The following is a 17,572-nucleotide window of genomic DNA, read 5'->3' as shown; positions in this document are numbered from 1 at the left end:
TTGAAGATCTGTCTGATCAGGGTCTGGTGGTGTTTTCCTTGAAAACGGTTTTAGAGTTATGGGAAAACTTTGACTCTCTTGGAAAGACAATGTTAAAATTCCTCCATTCCTCCATTCCTCCGAGTTACATGAGAGGATTTGAGCTGGTGGAGTAATATCTTGTTTGGACGATGGAGGGCAGCATTATGCCGTACGGCGTACAGCCTGTCGGAAAACTGGAAGAAGAAGAAGAAGAAGACACAAAGTAGTGCCAACTGAAGTTCCGAAGCGTATCGTGTGACGCGGATTGATACCATGTCATCCGCCCCGGCCTGACCTCACTTCCTTCTCCCCGGTCGGTGTTTTGTCTGCCGGCATTTTCTTTTTATTTGTCCGGTGCAGATTCCTGCCCTCCACTGAATTCCCGGGGCTGTATTTTTTTTCTCCCTCCAAATCCTTTTTTCCGGATAGTTCGCTTCCACCATGCCCGGGTTTTCAGACAGAGACCGCGGCAGAGATAGAGGGTGAGTGTCGCTGAGCTGCTCGGCGTTAGCCGCTAGTAGCGGCGGCGCTGTCACGGCTTCTGACAGCGAGAGATTAATCAACACGACCCTGTCAACATGTTTAGTACTGTAAGATCAACGGCTGGCCACACGTGGTGAATGTGGGGAAAGTTTAATAGACCTCCCTTCTTCGAGGGTAATGTTAGTTTGCGTGTTGATCGCAGTTAAAATGGCAGCTTGTAGCGGCGGCTGTGTGTCGGAGGCTGGGTCCGGGCCGGAGCCGCCCGCCGCCGGTTATCGGCTCGTGTGACGCACACCGAGCTTTGTGTCGCAGAGGCCCGGTTTATTTTTAACAACGTTCTCCGGGACTGGCAGTAGTCCCCGGAGGGGCTACAACTGCAGGCGAAACTAAATCCTGTAATTATCTCGGAGTAAAAGGGTCAAACTCAGTGATGACAACACACACACACACACACACACACACACACACACACACACACACACACACACACACACACACACACACACACACACACACACACACACACACACACACACACACACACACACACACATACAAACAGCTTCAAGTTACCTGTAAACTACTCTTCTATAGGAAACCATCCGATCCTAAATGAGCAACTGTTGTTGCCTTCAGCTTGTACTCAACAGGTATTTCATTCTTAATCTATTATAGAGCCAATAAAGTAATTGTTTAACGTGGATTCTTTTCATTTTAAACGGGAAAAGACACACACACACACACACACAAAAAGGGATTTATTCATAGTCGAAGAAGTTTCTTTCAAATTTCCAGCCCATGCAGGTGCACACTTTTAATTTAGTCTCACTTTGTAAACAGGGTCATTAAGAATAATTGTTAGCAGGAGTGTTTCCCTTGTCATGCATCCATCAGAAGTGTTGCTGGATGCAGGAGCCAATCCCAGCTGACTATGGGTGAAGGCAGGACACGTCCTGGAGAGATCAACAGTCCCCCACAGAGCAAACACTCTCATTCACACCAAGGGGCAATTTAGGGTCATCAATTAACCTCATGTTTTTGGACTATGGGAGGAAACTTTAGTACCCAGAAGAGGCAGATGGAGAGAACATGCAAACTCCACACACGAAGGCCAGGACAGAATTTGAACCCATGATGTTCTCACTATGAGGAGAAAGCGCTAACGTCCGCTCCGCTATGACTCCTTCCTTTGTCATTGGCGCTTCCCTCTCATCAGGCTTTTTGTTACCCGCTGGTCTCAACACTCCTTAACAAAATCTTTCATTCCCAAAGTCTTTAAGAAAACAGGATTAATCATAATTTGCCACATGTGATCTTTCAGTTAAACCACGATTTTCTCTCTTGATCAGTGGGCGATGACAACTCTGGCTGACTTGGACTTTTAACTGTCTGGTCTGCAGCTTTAATCATTGTGATGGAGGATTTTTGTTGATTCATGTCTTCTTTGTTAGGTATGGCGGCGGTCCCCCTCGCTTTGGAGGTGGTGGAGGAGGAAACCGGGGCGGACCTCCCCCGGGAAAGTTTGGCAACCCCGGCGAAAGGCTTCGAAAGAAGCACTGGAACCTTGACGAGCTTCCAAAGTTTCAAAAGAACTTCTACCAGGAACACCCAGATACTACCCGCAGACCACCTGTGAGCCTTATTTATTCTTTTAAATCCACCTTTCCACTCTTTTGTCTTTTTCTTTTAATACACTGAATTATTTCAGATTAGGCAGAAACGGAAAAGTCAGTAGCAATGTGTGGTCAGTCATTTTTATTTGTATTCTCATTTCCAGCAAGAGGTTGAACAGTACCGAAGAAGCAAAGAAGTCACAGTCAAAGGCAGAGATTGCCCCAAACCACTTATAAAATTCCATGAAGCTGCGTTTCCCAGTGAGTTGCAAAACATGCTCCATTACCCCAAACCTATTGCCCCAGTGCTTCTCCCTGTTATACTGAGAGTTCTGTCTCAGATTCTGGCTGTCATCACTGTCTGAGTGTAACCAGCGTTCGTCTCCTCCTCAGGCTACGTTATGGATATCATCGTTAAGCAGAACTGGACCGATCCAACTCCAATTCAGTCGCAGGGTTGGCCTGTTGCCCTGAGTGGCAAAGACATGGTCGGCATCGCTCAAACTGGGTCTGGGAAAACTCTTGCAGTAAGTGGAATACTTGGAAGTTGGTCAAATATTTCTTCCTCAAACTCAAATCAAGGTAGATGTGCTTTGCTTCAAATACAGAAAAAGCAAACGCTACTAGTGTTATTGGTTGGCATTGGTATGACTAATCTTATTGAATCACGATTAGGTATACTTGATATATGATGTGCGTTACACTGCTACCTAGAGTAAGTGACATTAGATTCACAGTAGGGTGAAACTGTAAAATATAAACCCATTAAAGAAGTGAAGTTGCAACTTTAAACAATGTTAACACTCCAACCTAATGTGATAAATGCACTTTCTGGAAGCACTGATGTGTTTCTACTCATCGAAATGACATTAAACTCATCCACCTTGTCTTTAATTTTTTTAGTACCTTCTGCCTGCAATTGTGCACATTCAACATCAGCCCTTCTTGGAGCATGGGGATGGACCTATTGTAAGTACTATAGTGATAAACTGTCTTACCTAAAGAGGATTGCCTGCTGTGCTTGTCTTTGGGAACGTATATCTTTAGAGTGGAATAAAGTTACTCAGTCATTCAATTAATTTAACAAAATACAATAATATGACAGACACAGAAGTCGTTGCATATATGCAGATATAATCACTGGCCACGTTATTATAAGTACACCTTCATAGTACCAAGTCTGACGTCCTATTGCCTTCAGACTATGGAGGCTGTTGGGGCACAATGAACTAATTTTTGTGTTTAAGATGATCTGAGCTCCGGCTTGTGTTTTGTTATCTGCTGAAGTACCCATCCTAAGATGCATCACTATATAGTAGTTATAACGGAATGGACATGGTCGGCTGTGGCATGTAAACAATGTACAGCTGGTACTCCGGTGTATCCAACACATCATTACAGCACCATCAGATCCACTGATACAGTTTGTTGTATTTCATGATGCTCAGGGTAAATTCTGACCCTACCATCTGAATGTTGCAGCAGAAATCTAGATTCCTTCGACCAGCCAATGATTTTCTATCTTCTATTAGAATTTTCTTTGTGAACTTATATGAACTACAGTTTCAGAGTTACAGTGTCGGTTTCCTGTTCTGAGCTGAGAGGAGTGACTCCCAGTGTGATCTGCTGCTGCTGCTGTAGCCAATCGGCTTCACCGTTTGACCTGTGCAATCAGAGACGCTCTTCTGCCCTTTGGTAGTAATGAGTGGTCATTTAAGTTACTATTCCCTTTATATATCTTCTCAAACTAGTCTGACCAGTCTTCTGTGAACTCTTGCATTTTCCTCAAGAACTTCGGCTCTCTGGATATTTTCTCTTTTTTTTCGGGGACTATTCTCTGTAAATCCAAAGGGATGGTTGTGCATGAAAATCCCAGTAAATCAGCATTTTCTGAACTAATCAGAGCAGCCGGCCTGGCACCAACAACCTTCTTTATCAGGCCACGTTTACACTTACCCGTGTTTTTACAAAAACTGATATTTCCCCCTCTACGTTTACAATAAAAACTTAGTTTACACTGACCTGCATATATAGTTGGTTTGGAGCTACTATGAGCATGTTGAACCTGTAGGGGGCAGTGTGACGAGAGGCATGAAGCCATGACAGCCAATCGGACAGGGATGGCTTTGTTTTTTTTCAACGCGCGGTTTGTTTGTTTCGGACCCATAAAGAAGCGGAGCTGCTCCTAAATGTGGCGGTAGAATATATTATAACTGAAAATGTAAAAACAAGCACTGTGTTCACGGGATCCAATATCGTCACCGTAAACTGCAAACGCTGGTTTCACACAGATGTTGCTTCCATCACATACTGTGACGTGATTCTCCGCCTACCTCTTTAGATGCAAACGAAGACAGTTTGTCGGAGGTTTCAGAAATAATCTTTTTTAGTTGTTTTTTTACTTGTAGCTGCATTTATGTGTAAATGCACAGAAATATCACAGTTTTTGTAAATACCCGGGTACGTGTAAACGTGGCTTCATTCTGGAACTTCAATGGCTCATGTCTACATGCCTAAATACATCGAGGTCCAGCCATCTGATTGGCTAATTAGTTATTTGCTTGAAGGATTTGCTGGAACATCTGTACCTAAAGAAAGTATTGCGTGAACAAAGTCAAATGTGATTTCTTTCTTTCTGGTCTCTTTAGTGCTTGGTGCTGGCACCAACTCGCGAGCTGGCTCAGCAGGTGCAGCAGGTGGCTGCTGAATACGGCCGAGCTTCTCGTCTGAAGAGCACTTGTATCTACGGCGGCGCACCCAAAGGACCTCAGATCAGGGATCTTGAGCGAGGTATACACACTTTGTAACTCCCTTTGCATAAATGATACTCGATCCATTCAGTATTGTTATTATTCATTTATTTTTTAAGAAATATGTTTTGTCAATAAGAATAGATCGATATTACATTTAAATGTGTAATTTTAGTTTTTCCTTGCTTTTTTTTTTTCTTCTGTAGGTGTTGAGATTTGCATCGCCACCCCAGGTCGTCTCATTGATTTCCTGGAGTGTGGTAAGACTAATTTGCGCCGTTGCACCTACCTGGTGCTGGATGAAGCCGACCGCATGCTGGACATGGGATTTGAACCTCAGATCCGCAAGATTGTGGATCAAATTCGGGTAGGTTGTGCTATTTCCTTAACTTGACAGACTACATCTACGGTAGTTGTAAATCTGTAAATTAAATACCTGCAAACACAACATGACCAAACAGCCGGAAACCAAAGGTTAAATAATTGAAACTGATGTTGACCATTTGACTGGTGCATTAAAGCCTAAAGTGAAAATGAAGAGTTTCAATTGCTGTGAAATTGAAAATGATCGACTTTCCTCTCTTTGTCTTTTCTAGCCAGACCGTCAGACTCTGATGTGGAGCGCCACCTGGCCAAAGGAGGTCCGTCAGCTGGCTGAGGACTTTCTGAAAGACTACGTCCAGATCAACATCGGCGCACTGCAGCTCAGTGCCAATCACAACATCCTGCAGATCGTTGATGTTTGCAGTGACATGGAGAAGGAGGACAAGTGAGTGCATATACTTTAGAGTTGCTATGATTGTTTGTGTTGGTAACATCGTTCTTTAAGTCATAAAAGGCCATTTCTGTTGTAGTAGCCAACCTTCTTGTCTCCGCCCTCTGTCCTGTCAGACTGCTTCGTTTACTGGAGGAGATCATGAGCGAAAAGGAGAACAAGACCATCATTTTTGTAGAGACCAAAAGACGTTGCGATGAGCTCACCAGGAGGATGAGGAGAGATGGGTATGCATCCTTCATTCTTAACTTTGTCCAACACTGAGACGGCTAGTAAAAATCCTCATTGTACTTTGGCATCGTCCATTTGGATAAAAACACACTGATGTTTGTAAGTTGGCAGTGTGTGATGCTCGGTCTGCGTCCCACAGGTGGCCGGGAATGGGAATCCATGGAGACAAGAGCCAGCAGGAGAGGGACTGGGTCCTTAATGGTGAGCTCGAGAACATCACATTCCAAGATCTGACTGGATGAATGAAGCCTCGTTTCAAAGGATTTGCCACAGGCTGCATTTTTAAGAGAAAAATGTCTTCTTCTTTTTTCACTCCAGAGTTCCGATATGGCAAAGCTCCGATTCTCATTGCTACCGATGTGGCCTCCCGCGGCCTAGGTCAGTATGCTCTTTGAGAAGTTCCACTTTGTTATCAGTGTCACACTTTTTTTTAAAGAAAGTGGTTTTGCTTTCTTTAACATTTCTATGCATTTTCTGAGTTTTTCTCACCTTAAGGTGGAGTCTTTGTGGCAGGCGCTAGGCATGACAGTCCCAGGCCTCGAGAGGGAGAAGGATGACATATTGGAAGTGCTCAACTGGCTTGCCACCCAGTGGGCCTAGAGAGGTGAAAGGTCTTGTGTGCCAGTGATCTTCAAAAGGCTGTGTGGCTAAGCCTTTCTCTCTGATGTTGGTCAAATACACATCTGTTCTCTGTCCATGGATTTCACCTGACAAATGCCATCCAGCTGTTTCCAACTCAAACGTAAAAAAAAAAACAAAATGAAAAGACATGCCTGATGCTGTGACTTTTGCCTTGCATGCTGTTGTGTTAGAGAGCGCTGTACTGCAAGTCACTTGTTTGAGATTTGGAACAATTGTTACCTTTCGTAGCATGGGTGTCGGCTCGTCTAAGCTTTCAGTTGTTTTCTTTTTCCCGTCAAAGTGCTGGATTTCTTGAAATGGAGAGAGCAGTTCGAAATCCTTTTTGCCTCTGAAATTCGATGAGACCTGGCACATGTCTTTAGGGGGGTAGTGGGAGCATCTAGTGAGAGGAGACAGAATGAGACAGCTCAAACCAAACGTTCCTCCCTCGCCTGCGTTTTATAGTCATGTCGAGACCTGCCAACGAGAGACATTTTCTCAAGTGAACACTGGCTTCTTGGAAGATCTTGCCTTGATGAGACTGATGAAACGGGTGGGCGAATTGCTCTGTGCTCTCTTTAGGGGTCCCACAGGGTTCAATGCTGGGGCCTTTTTCTGTTTTTTTTGAAGGGGCTCCTGTTCAAATTAGCATTTGGTCTATTTTGTCTTGGCAAGATGTGCAGTGCGGCCTTTAATACCAAGCTTCCTTTGAGAGTGTACTGGGAATAACCTGGACCTGCAAAAAAGGTACCACTCGATGGTCCCCATATATTGGCTCATGAGGAGGCCCCAGTGCATACCGTGGCCCGACTGCATAGAAGCTCCTGGATGTCACTTGACAATTTGTGGGGGATTTCGCTGCATTGGGAAAGGACTAGTGAATGCATACTCCTTTATGGTAAGGCTTAAATCCATCTTTTTCTCCTTTGGTAACAAAAGGGAGATTGATGTCTTTTTTTTTTTTTTGATTATGGTAAGCAACTGGAGTGTGCATCGTTTCTCTCTTCCCACAGTAGTATTCCCATGGAGTAGATGTGTACACCGTCTTCTGTTGACTCACGACGTTTTCCTCCGCAGCCTAACGACCAAGTTTCCTCCTCAGCCATCCTAGTTGCTAACCTTTCCCTTTGGTCTGGCTGTTGTGGTGTGCAAAATCCTGTGTGGCCTCCATGTTCTGTTTTGCCACACTGCAACACTTTCACAGATGTGGAGGATGTCAAATTTGTCATCAATTATGACTACCCTAACTCCTCTGAGGATTATATCCACCGCATTGGACGCACTGCCCGCAGTCAAAAAACGGGCACGGCCTACACCTTCTTCACCCCCAACAACATGAAACAAGCCAGTCACCTGATCTCTGTGCTCCGCGAGGCCAACCAGGCCATTAACCCCAAGCTGATCCAGATGGCAGAGGACAGAGGAGGTAAAATCTCACGTTACGCTTTTACACATGGATATTTCATATGGGGGAGTCTCAATGTGAGATTATGTGACTTTCAGTGTTTTCACAAGGATCTTTAATCCGGTGATAATCTTCTCCAGTTAGAGGATTTTGCGGTCTTAGAGGTGAGGGTGGAGAGCTTAAGCAGCGTGACTTTTGACGCATACAGAGGCACAGATGAGGCTTGGTGTGGCTCAGCTTGTGCCTTGTATTTCCGTCGGTACATACTGAACAGGATAAAGATGTAACGACGACTTTGTGTCGGTGAGACACTTCAATTGAAAATGTTTAAAAGTCGGGCTGAGTTTCCCCGACTCTTCCTCGCTCTAGATGTCTTCCTACTTTACCACGTCTGTTTCAAATGGATAGTTTGTTGAAAACCAATTGCAGATTTTCGGGATCAACGGATTTAACCCGGATGTGTCAAACTTCCTGAACATGCAGCCTGTGGACGAGACGGTCACTGACCTGTATGCTGTGGCGTTATGTTCTCACTCTGGTCCGTCTTCCTGTGTCTCTGTCTCATCAGGCCGTGGCCGGGGGGGAAGAGGTGGCTACAAGGACGACCGTCGGGATAGGTATTCTGGGGGTGGGAGGAGTAACTTTGGCGGTAGCGGCTTCAGGGACCGGGACGGCGATAGGGGGTTTGGCGGTGGGAACAAGAGTGCCTTTGGTGGAAGTAAGCCCCAGAACGGTGGCGGCTACGGAGGCAACAGTGGCAACTCTGGCGGCAGTTATGGCAACAATTACAGCAACGGACAGGGTAATTTTGGTGCTCCGGGTAATCAGGTGGGTGCTTTCGGTAACCAAAACTTCCAGGGTCCCCCTCAGTTCGGGGCCATGCAGAGGGCCAACCAGAATGGCATGAACCACCCACCGTTCCCATTCAATTCACAGCCTCCGCCACAGGCCCAGCAGCCACCGCCCCCACCGATGGTGCCCTACCCCATGCCACCTCCCTTCCCGCAGTAGAGCCGGTAAACGCACAATATATGGAACCAACATGATTTTCATTTAGTCTTGCAATCCCACAGTATGACTATTATTCTCGTTATTATCCTTTTTACTGTTTTAACTTTATTTTGCTTACAGCAGGGTTGGAAGTATTCACTAAACCCCCCCAGCATTAAATGGGAGCCACAGTTAGTCTCCCCTAGTGCAATCATGATTGCCGCACTTTTCCCCTTGATTGTTTTTTTTGTTGGTTTTTTTGTCACATTCCTCAGTAATTTATTTTTACTAGGTAATATGGTGTTTTCAGTTTGTGGTATGTTTAAATTGATGTTATGAAGATAATACAGAAAAGGGTGCGTGTAGCCCTTTTAAATAAAGATAAGAAAATGGGAACCTTTTGTCATGTTGTCTGTTTGAAGCTGTGATTTGAATGTACATCTTGGTTACTTTGGACTTTATTATATCACTTCAGTTTTAAGACACCAGTGTTGGCACATCAAATAATTCTGATGATAAGTATCAAAAATCAATGTTAGATCATGGACGCCCTTGCACCTGATATCTTGAGGCCCACAGACTTATCCAATTTGATTTAAATGAAAGCTCATGGCAAGGAAGAAAAGGAAACTGCAAAAGCAGATAGCATGGTGTTTCTGAGATCCACAGGCAACGCAGTCTACCAGGAAACCTTAAAGAACTTAATGTTTCCTTCTGCTGACAAGCTTCATGGAGAAGCAGATTTCATTATTCAGCTGTGCTTGGTACCTGCCCACACTGCCAAAGGTGCTTAAATCTGGTTTATGATGTCATTGTGCTTGATTGGCCAGCAAAGTGGCCTGATCTGAATTCTGTTTTGTCAAGAGAAGGTGAAGGTGAGAGACACCAGACCCAACAATGCAGACGACGTGAAGGCTGCTATGATAGTAACCTGGGCTTCCATTACAGCTGAGCAGTGCCACAGGCTGATCGCCTCCATGCCACAATGTATGGATGCAGTAATTCATGCAAAAGGAGGTCCGACCAAATATTGAGTGCAGAGGCATGAACATACTTTTCAGAAGCCTGACATTTCTGTTGAAAAATGTTTTAATTTATTTTGAATAATTTTCTAAGACTTAAATAACGGATATAAAGGCTTGAAATATAAATTCGGTGTAAATAATTATATATTTTGTATTCGCATACTTTTTCATGATGTATAACTATTTGAAAGTTTGCGGCCTACAACCAACACTTACTATTACCTGTGACGTCACGTTTGTACTTTAAATAAAGTTTGGTCAAGTGAAACGGAAGTTTCACGTTTAATTTCCGGTTCACGTTTCACGTGTTTATTATGATCACACACCGGCTAGAAAACACGGTTTTTAATAGATTGAAATGGCAAAACAAACTGTGAGACTCTCCTAAACTTGTCCGTGTGTTTGACGCGACTGGAGCTTCAGTTGAAGTGTAGATTCATGTTTCCATCTCAGAGGAAGAGGAGCTGATGAAGGTTCCGGACTCTGCAGCAGCCGTCATGTTGGCTCGCTGGGTTAGAACCGGGCCGTGGAGGTGGGTCTCCGCCGGTCCGTGCACCCGGAGGCTCTGCAGCGCTGCCGGGCCCTCGGAGGGTCCGGAGCCGCTGCTGCAGCTCTGTGTGGACCGCTACTACGTCTCCCCGGGCCGGACCAACACGGAGCGGTTCCGCCGCGGGACGCGCTGCAGCTACGGACCTCTGGGCGCCGAGCTGAGGAGGAACCTGCTGGACCAGTGGTGGCACTCGGTGGGCCGGTCCTCGGCTCAGGTGTTTGCGATCGACTCTGTGGGCAGCAGCGGGGGTGAAGGAGGACCATGCCCGCTGAAGGTTGTTGATTCTGAGACGTTCACTCGACTACTGGACCGACCGGAGCTGAGCAAGGAGCAGCTGATCCAGGAGGCTCTGCTGCTCCTGCACAGGGCCCCTGCTATGAGAACGAACTTACTGCAAGGTGAACTTCATGTGATCACACGTCAGACTCAGTAAAATCACACAGGCTTCTCTAACTATAGCTCTACATGTCTCTTAAAGGGGCCATATCCTGTAAAATTCACTTTCTAATGGTTTCCCCATCAGTACTAATCGTCCCCATACCTGGAATGACGCCTCAGAAGTGAAGAAAGTCTGTCCTCTCTCTCCCTGGCTTGTTTCAGTTTTTTAAAAGTGTGTTGCTCCATGTGTGGGCGGAGCCAGTCCAGCTCACACAGACACAGCAGATTCTGAATGCAGCTCCTATGATCCAATATTGAAATGGAGGAAAATCAGGGAGGAGCTAGAAACTTTGAACACAAGGTTTCTGGACCAACGAGACCAAGAGGAAGAGCTGGATGATATGACCCTTCAAGCTGTTTCTATAGTTTGTTAGAGCAAGAGGAAAAAATATCTGGGCAATAGAACCTGCCACAGTGTTATAAAGAAAACATTATATATACATATAAGAAGTAAATATTTCAGATTGATATCAGTAATGCATGCACTGCTGCATGCTTTTATTGCATTGTACTGCTTGTGTATCCCACCAGTTAACATTGATGTGAGGCAGCGCCCATTCTGCTGTTATTGCAAATAAAATAATCAAACCTTTATTCAGATGAAAGTTCCTGAACTTAAACTAAAACATTCACACTATCATGGTTGCATGTCATGCAACCCAGTGTTTCGAAGTAGAATATTTAGAAGGTGATCATGGAGGTGATCATCCTGTGGTACCGCTGAAATGTTATGACGCATGTTACAAACACAATACTCACGAGAGCTCAACTAATTTAGCCTCTCATAGATTACTGGTTATATACGTGTCAAAACGCATAAATGTGAATTGCAAAATATGGTCATGAGCATATACATACACACACACACATATATATATATATATAACCAGAGAACAAGAGTGGTGACACGGTGCAGGAGCCCATCGTTCTGTCTTCTCATGACATTAGAATAAAGTGGTTAAAACAAGTTGATCATGTCCTTATTTCATCCCAGGTTGTGTGACTTCACTTTCCCTGATTTGTCCCTGTGTGTTGTGGCTTGTTCAAGGTGCTTTGGAGCAGTTTGTCCCTGCGCTGGAGCTGGTGAACAGGAGGCTGCCGTTCGGCCTGGCCGAGGCGGGTCCGTCCTTCCAGCCTTCAGATGGCTCCGGTTGGTGAGGCTTCTTCTGTTATCTGAGATCTGCCTCTTCATGAGCCGAGGCAGGGCTGTGTGGGCCAAACTCCTGCGTTATTACAGATTCTCAAGATTTTGTGATATAACCAAAATACATGACCAATAATAATTTATCATTAAAGTGTTTGCATATGTTTTTTTTTTTGTTTTTTTTCAATTTCATATCTTTTTCTTCAATGCACCAGCCTCCTGTTGTCGTACACTATTCATTAAAATGTGTTTTCTAAAGGAAAAACAGCTTTCCTATTCATCTCTTTTGTAGGCCAGCACAAGTTGTCCTAAATTTCTGATATGGATTCACTCTCAAAATACATTTTACTGCTCAGATATGAACACAGTCCTCCTGTCGTTTTATCACACGTTGTTTCCGCTCTTGTTTGTCAGTCCTGCTGAGGTCACTCAGACGTCTCTGGTGTGGTTCTGCTCTCCTCGCACCTCTTCTCAGTGGCTGGATCACTGGACCCGTCAGAGGCTGAAGTGGTGGAGAAAAGTGAGTAGTCGGGGCGCCGTCTGTCCACCAACATGACTGGAGGAGGAAAACCCCTCATGAACTAGATAGAAGCAGGATGATTCCACGGGTGCGTCCAAATGGTCCCCCCTGTCTCCTTTCCTATCTCCTTTCCTATCCACTTCTCCTTAACCCCGGAAGTGTTTAAGTTGTGGCCATGATAAGTCGCGTTGGGATTCTCACTAAGCTAAGGAAAGGAGGCTCAATGCTTCCTTTAGGAAAATGGATTTCACAGAGCTTAAAAAGATTAAAATAGATCAAATAGTTTTATGTTCTTTTTTTTTTTTTGCAAACAAAATACAGTCACACATATGAATGAAATAGAATTATTGGCTAAGATAATGGAAGAAGTGAACATGTGGAAGTAAAAAAATACCAGACAAACAGAACCCCAAAACCTAAAAGAAAAAAACAACAAAACCAAAGAAAACAAGATAAATAATAGTAATAGAAATACATATATACACACACATACATATTAATACAAAGCAATCATTAATAACATTAATGATTGACGATAGAGTGAAAAGAAAAACACTAATGAAATAAAATATACATATGAAAGTGAAACTACTAAATGTATAAATCAGCTTCTGTTGAGAGATGTTGTTCCTATTACTTCACGAGTATTCACGGAGGGTTTAAATATTTGAAGAAATTTTAGCGACCGACTGTCGGATGGTGTTGCTCTTGTCTGACGCTTCATCCTCTTCCAGTTCGCGCTGGCGCCGTCCCACTTCAGCAGCAGCGAGGTGCCGGCGGAGGAGCTCGTGGCGGCGGCGTCTCGCGGCGTGAGGATCCAGTACAGTTTCCCCTGGGGGCAGGAGACCCTGGAGACGCTGTGGAGTCGAGGAGACGCCGAGCTGCTGCACACGCACCACGGCGTTCGCTCCAAACTGCAGGTCAGCTTCTACTCAGTCGCTTATTTTTTGATCAGTTGCTCATATGGACGCATTTATCAATGGTTGTCAAAGTGTGGAGTGGGCCTCCTCTGGGTGGCGCCAGGAACAGTACATTTTTAGTTTCAGCAATGGATGATTATCAGTCATGAAGAATTAAACCATGATAGTAAATAAAATCGGTGGGCTAATAGTTGTTTTATGAAATCTTACTTATGTAATCTTGAATTTATTGGTGACCCATTAAGGTTACAAGATAATCTGTAGTTCAAAAGTGTAAAAACGTGATCAGTCTGTATATAAACAAGTTTTCAAATGATAAATCTTCAACTAACACGAGAACAGTTCTGCTCTTTGTTGCCAATAGATTTGAACAGCTGTTAACATCATATCTTATAATGTGAAAATGATCATAATATTGGGCCGTCAACCATCAGTTACCACTTGCTATGAGAGAAAAGCCTTGAATGTGGAGGACGAGGGTGGAAAGTAGCTCTATAGTGAAAGTTACACTGAGTTTGCTGGAACAGTAAAGTCAAATAGACTTGAAACAAACATGAACACCTACTGCTATTGCTCACATGCTGCGATTTATTTTTGATTTTTTAATTTTTTTTTTTTCAACTTTAGTGTCGGGATGGAAAAAAAACGGTTCCTCATGTTGTCTCTGTGACGGGGAATGTGGACCGTGGTGTCATGGCTTTTCTGTCCAACTCGCTCCAGCAGACGAAGCGAGAAGACCGCAAACAGAAGCTCCTGCAGAGGAAGGTGCTCCACGGCTCATCTCACGCTTGTCAACCAGTGCACAAGTTGTGCTTCTGCCATTTATGATCTCTGGTTACACCAGTGCCTCAGCCCGAGATGTAGAAGAAGGACCCAATGGGAATGAATTTGTTTGAAATATCTTGGTCTCTTGAAGAGATACGCAGAGAAAGATGGAAGTTCGACATCAGCCAGCACACAAACTATTATAAAGGAGCAGATAGAAGTCTGGTTTTCAGCTGTGATTTGAAAGGCATCATATTAATCAAAATCCACTTTCCAAAGGTTTTCCAACCGTACTAATCGTCCCCATACCTGGACTGACGCCCCAAAGGTGAAGACAGTCTGTCCTCTCTCTCCCTGGCTTGTTTAAGGTTTTAAAAAGTCTGTTGCTCCAACCAGCCAATCAGAAATCAAACCCTATATAGTGTCATCGGGGGTTTAGCCAACCCCAATCAAGGTCGGCCCTCCCTTTGACTCCTCCCACAATCAGGCAGCTCTGCTCTGGCACATGGCACCACAAGAGGAAGTACTTCCTCCTCCTCCCAAGATGGGCATGAGTGGGCGGAGCCAGTCCAGCTCACACAGACACAGCAGATTGTGAATGCAGCTCCTATGATCCAATATGATTGAAAAGCTGGAGAATGTGACTCCTTTAACACGAACGTTGGCCTCTTTTTGGTATTTCATTCTTTGGGTTTTGCCTTATTGTTGATTCCAGGTTCTAAAGTTGCATCCAGTGTTGACTCCAGTCAAAGTGGCGTTGAACATAAGTAGGGGAGCCACAGTGGAGCTGAGACAGGTGAGGAAAACAAATCATGAGCAGTAAATACAAATGAGTGGAAATATATTAATGTGCAACAGAGAGAGAAGGGTCTGTGACAGAAGAGTCAAAATACTAATTCATATTGTATTATGGGCGTTGGAGAAAAAATGACATGTTTGATTGCTTGATTAGGTTTGCGAAGGCCTTCTGCAGGAGTTTCAGGAGGGGAAGATCTCCACCTGGCCTGGATATCTTGAAACTCTGCCAACATCAATGGAGCAGCTGAACGCAAAGTGAGCCTCGAACCTGCAGTAACATCCATGACGTGGAATCAACTGCTGATTAAGGACTAATTTTTTACTTTCCTCAGCCTTTGAACTTGCTTGTGTGTTTTTGTGTGTTTGTGGGCTGCAGGTATGATGAGATGGGCGTCCTTTTCACTGTGGTGGTCGGCGAGAACACGCTGGAGAGCGGCCTCCTTCAGGTCCGCAGCAGAGACACGACCGTCAAGGAGACGATGCACATCTCCGAGATCAGGAAGTTCCTGTCCAGATACATTTCTGTAGCGGACAGTAACTGAAGATAAAAGGATGCTGAGTCATGCCTGCCTTGTTTTTAAAACCACACACACGTGTGAGTGGAACTGTAACTCATGTTACAGAATTCAAACTGTAAAGGCTGGAACCGTTTATTTATTACTCTTAAGTTGCATTTGAACGCACTGTAGGATATTTTTGGATAAATATTTTTTGCCTCACTTTCTAATAAAAACACAGAATGGTGAGATTTCCTCTGGTGTGTCTTTGTTTAGTCGCTGTTTTTGATCGAGTTGTTCACTGTGTTCTTGTGAAGTCTAAAGATCATCTTTAACAACAAAATGGCACAATTATATCACCACTTTCTCTCATTTCTGGAGCTTTGAGTTTCATCACATCAGCTTCATATTTCACTTTCAGCTTATTCTTTATTGTGTGTATTTATAAATTCAGACTCTCACCCAGTGAAAGTACTCAAATTAAAAATGTATTTGTCTGATTCTAAATAATTTAGAATAAAATAGTTTCAATACTTTACAGGTAATTTCTTTGTTCCAGCAGCTCAAGACACACAGACGCCCCCAGGTCTCTGTAGATACCAACGATCATTAATGATAAATAATAGAAACAAGCAAGAGTCAGTCTAACAAGGTCATTCTTTTACACTACTGGCAATTTTAAAAACACCAAATAACTCAATCTACGCGTCTTTGGGCGGTGAGAGGACAGTGGACACCTGGAAACAAGCTACACACAGGGAGAACATGCAGGTTCCACATAGAAATTCCCAAAACCCAGTGTTGTGGCATTTTGTGAGACAGAGCAGAAGATGAGGAGTATAGAGTTTTGACACACAGAAAGGCTTGTTTAGAATTGCAGAGAATACAAACAAACCAGCGGGTTGGAAGCAGGACAGTCCGAGCAGAACTCTACTCAACTCTGTCGTGTCTGGTCTTTCTTCAACTCAAGCAGCAGTCCCCAGAACAATTGTTTTTACATGACATCTTGCATCTGAGGACGTCGACTGAAATATTCCATATCAGTCCCTCCTTTTGTTCAATTTAACAAAAACTACAAACACAAAAGTGAATTAGCATTTTAATAATCAACCTATGACCAGAGACAGCAGTTGTACTCATACCAAACCAGAGATCACTTTAATCACACATGTAGAATCAATACTACCAAGGGTCAATGATAAAACACAAACACCAAAATACATTCAAATTGAACTAAAAATAACTGCAATGCCGAAGAATTACTGTGGGCTGGAAACAAAACAAAGTGACACAAAATAAATATTTAAAACAGACAAGGTTTCAGTGCAGGTTGTTCTCAGAAAGAGCATTTTAGGTTGGTAAATATTATTTAAAGTAGGTAATAAAATAGTAAAAGACACACGTTTGTGTAGAAACGCTGCAGGTTTGAAATCTCGCGAGATTCGATTTGAGTTGGACACTTCCTGTGCCGGCGCTGACTTCCGGTAGTGGCAAAACGCCACCAGCCAGCAGCGTTAACAATGAGCGATTTTTACAACCCATCTGACTCTTGACAGCTTTGTTAATTCATCCAAAATGAGCCATAAGCTCAGGTTAAAAGTTAAAGCGCCATTAGGACTCACACCTCTCATTCTTTTTCGTCATATTAACTCCTATTTAACACATAAACAATGATAAAGGAACAACATGGTACTTTTTTAAGACAGTCTTGCGATGTTGTAACTTTGAAATATATTTTTGACTTTTGAAAATATCCTAACTTTTGTAAAAAAAAATTCCCCCCAGGTAAACGGATGGGGAAAGTTTTACAATTTTAAAGTGTACAATTCTCCAGCCTATACCTCTTTAAAACCTTCGACAATTTAAACAATTCAACTTTTAAAACATTCAACTTTTTAAACGTCTTTATGTGTTTTAGACTTTTTTAAATACTTTAACTTTTCAAAATTAATTTAAACATTGAAGTGCATGGGAAAACCCTTCAAATCTATCATTAAACTCCTTCGCCATTCTTTCAGCGACTTCA

General features: G+C 43.6%; 2 protein-coding genes across 3 annotated transcripts; both read left to right on the top strand.

The window, feature by feature from the left end:
- The first annotated feature begins 283 nt into the window (after positions 1 to 283).
- LOC308109374 (putative ATP-dependent RNA helicase DDX5) lies at positions 284 to 10,198 on the top strand. The gene is made up of 13 exons (XM_080462902.1): positions 284 to 503; positions 1,956 to 2,136; positions 2,282 to 2,378; positions 2,511 to 2,644; positions 3,021 to 3,086; positions 4,766 to 4,907; positions 5,074 to 5,234; positions 5,464 to 5,636; positions 5,759 to 5,869; positions 6,013 to 6,074; positions 6,192 to 6,251; positions 7,699 to 7,920; positions 8,468 to 10,198. Exons 1-13 carry the CDS (start codon positions 463 to 465, stop codon positions 8,908 to 8,910), a joined length of 1,893 nt encoding a protein of 630 aa, XP_080319028.1. The 5' UTR covers positions 284 to 462; the 3' UTR covers positions 8,911 to 10,198.
- On the top strand, positions 10,193 to 15,801 carry polg2 (polymerase (DNA directed), gamma 2, accessory subunit). Of its 2 annotated transcripts, XM_080462903.1 has the most exons (8): positions 10,193 to 10,862; positions 11,951 to 12,056; positions 12,461 to 12,566; positions 13,301 to 13,486; positions 14,114 to 14,251; positions 14,967 to 15,047; positions 15,204 to 15,304; positions 15,426 to 15,801. In XM_080462903.1, exons 1-8 carry the CDS (start codon positions 10,382 to 10,384, stop codon positions 15,589 to 15,591), a joined length of 1,365 nt encoding a protein of 454 aa, XP_080319029.1. In that variant the 5' UTR covers positions 10,193 to 10,381; the 3' UTR covers positions 15,592 to 15,801. The 2 variants fall into 2 exon arrangements, with proteins under 2 accessions (XP_080319029.1, XP_080319030.1); XM_080462904.1 differs by lacking the exon at positions 14,114 to 14,251 and having other exon boundaries at positions 15,426 to 15,800.
- The last annotated feature ends 1,771 nt before the right edge of the window (positions 15,802 to 17,572 follow it).

The sequence above is a fragment of the Lipophrys pholis genome, assembly GCF_963383615.2.
Source record: "Lipophrys pholis genome assembly, chromosome: 5".
Taxonomy (NCBI): Eukaryota; Metazoa; Chordata; class Actinopteri; order Blenniiformes; family Blenniidae; genus Lipophrys; species Lipophrys pholis.
The sequence above is the reverse complement of the archived record's forward strand: the minus strand, read 5'-3'. Positions and strand labels throughout refer to the sequence as shown.

What these genes read in the sequence shown, in the direction of transcription:
- LOC308109374 (XM_080462902.1), top strand. Translation starts at nt 463, where the DNA reads ATGCCCGGGTTTTCAGACAGAGACCGCGGCAGAGATAGAGG. An exon ending in CCATGAAGCTGCGTTTCCCA is followed by an intron (nt 2,379 to 2,510) that starts GTGAGTTGCAAA and finishes TCTCCTCCTCAG; the next exon opens with GCTACGTTATGGATATCATC. An exon ending in GACATGGAGAAGGAGGACAA is followed by an intron (nt 5,637 to 5,758) that starts GTGAGTGCATAT and finishes CTGTCCTGTCAG; the next exon opens with ACTGCTTCGTTTACTGGAGG.
- polg2 (XM_080462903.1), top strand. Translation starts at nt 10,382, where the DNA reads ATGAAGGTTCCGGACTCTGCAGCAGCCGTCATGTTGGCTCGCTGGGTT. An exon ending in CCTTCAGATGGCTCCGGTTG is followed by an intron (nt 12,057 to 12,460) that starts GTGAGGCTTCTT and finishes CTTGTTTGTCAG; the next exon opens with TCCTGCTGAGGTCACTCAGA. An exon ending in GCGTTCGCTCCAAACTGCAG is followed by an intron (nt 13,487 to 14,113) that starts GTCAGCTTCTAC and finishes TTTCAACTTTAG; the next exon opens with TGTCGGGATGGAAAAAAAAC.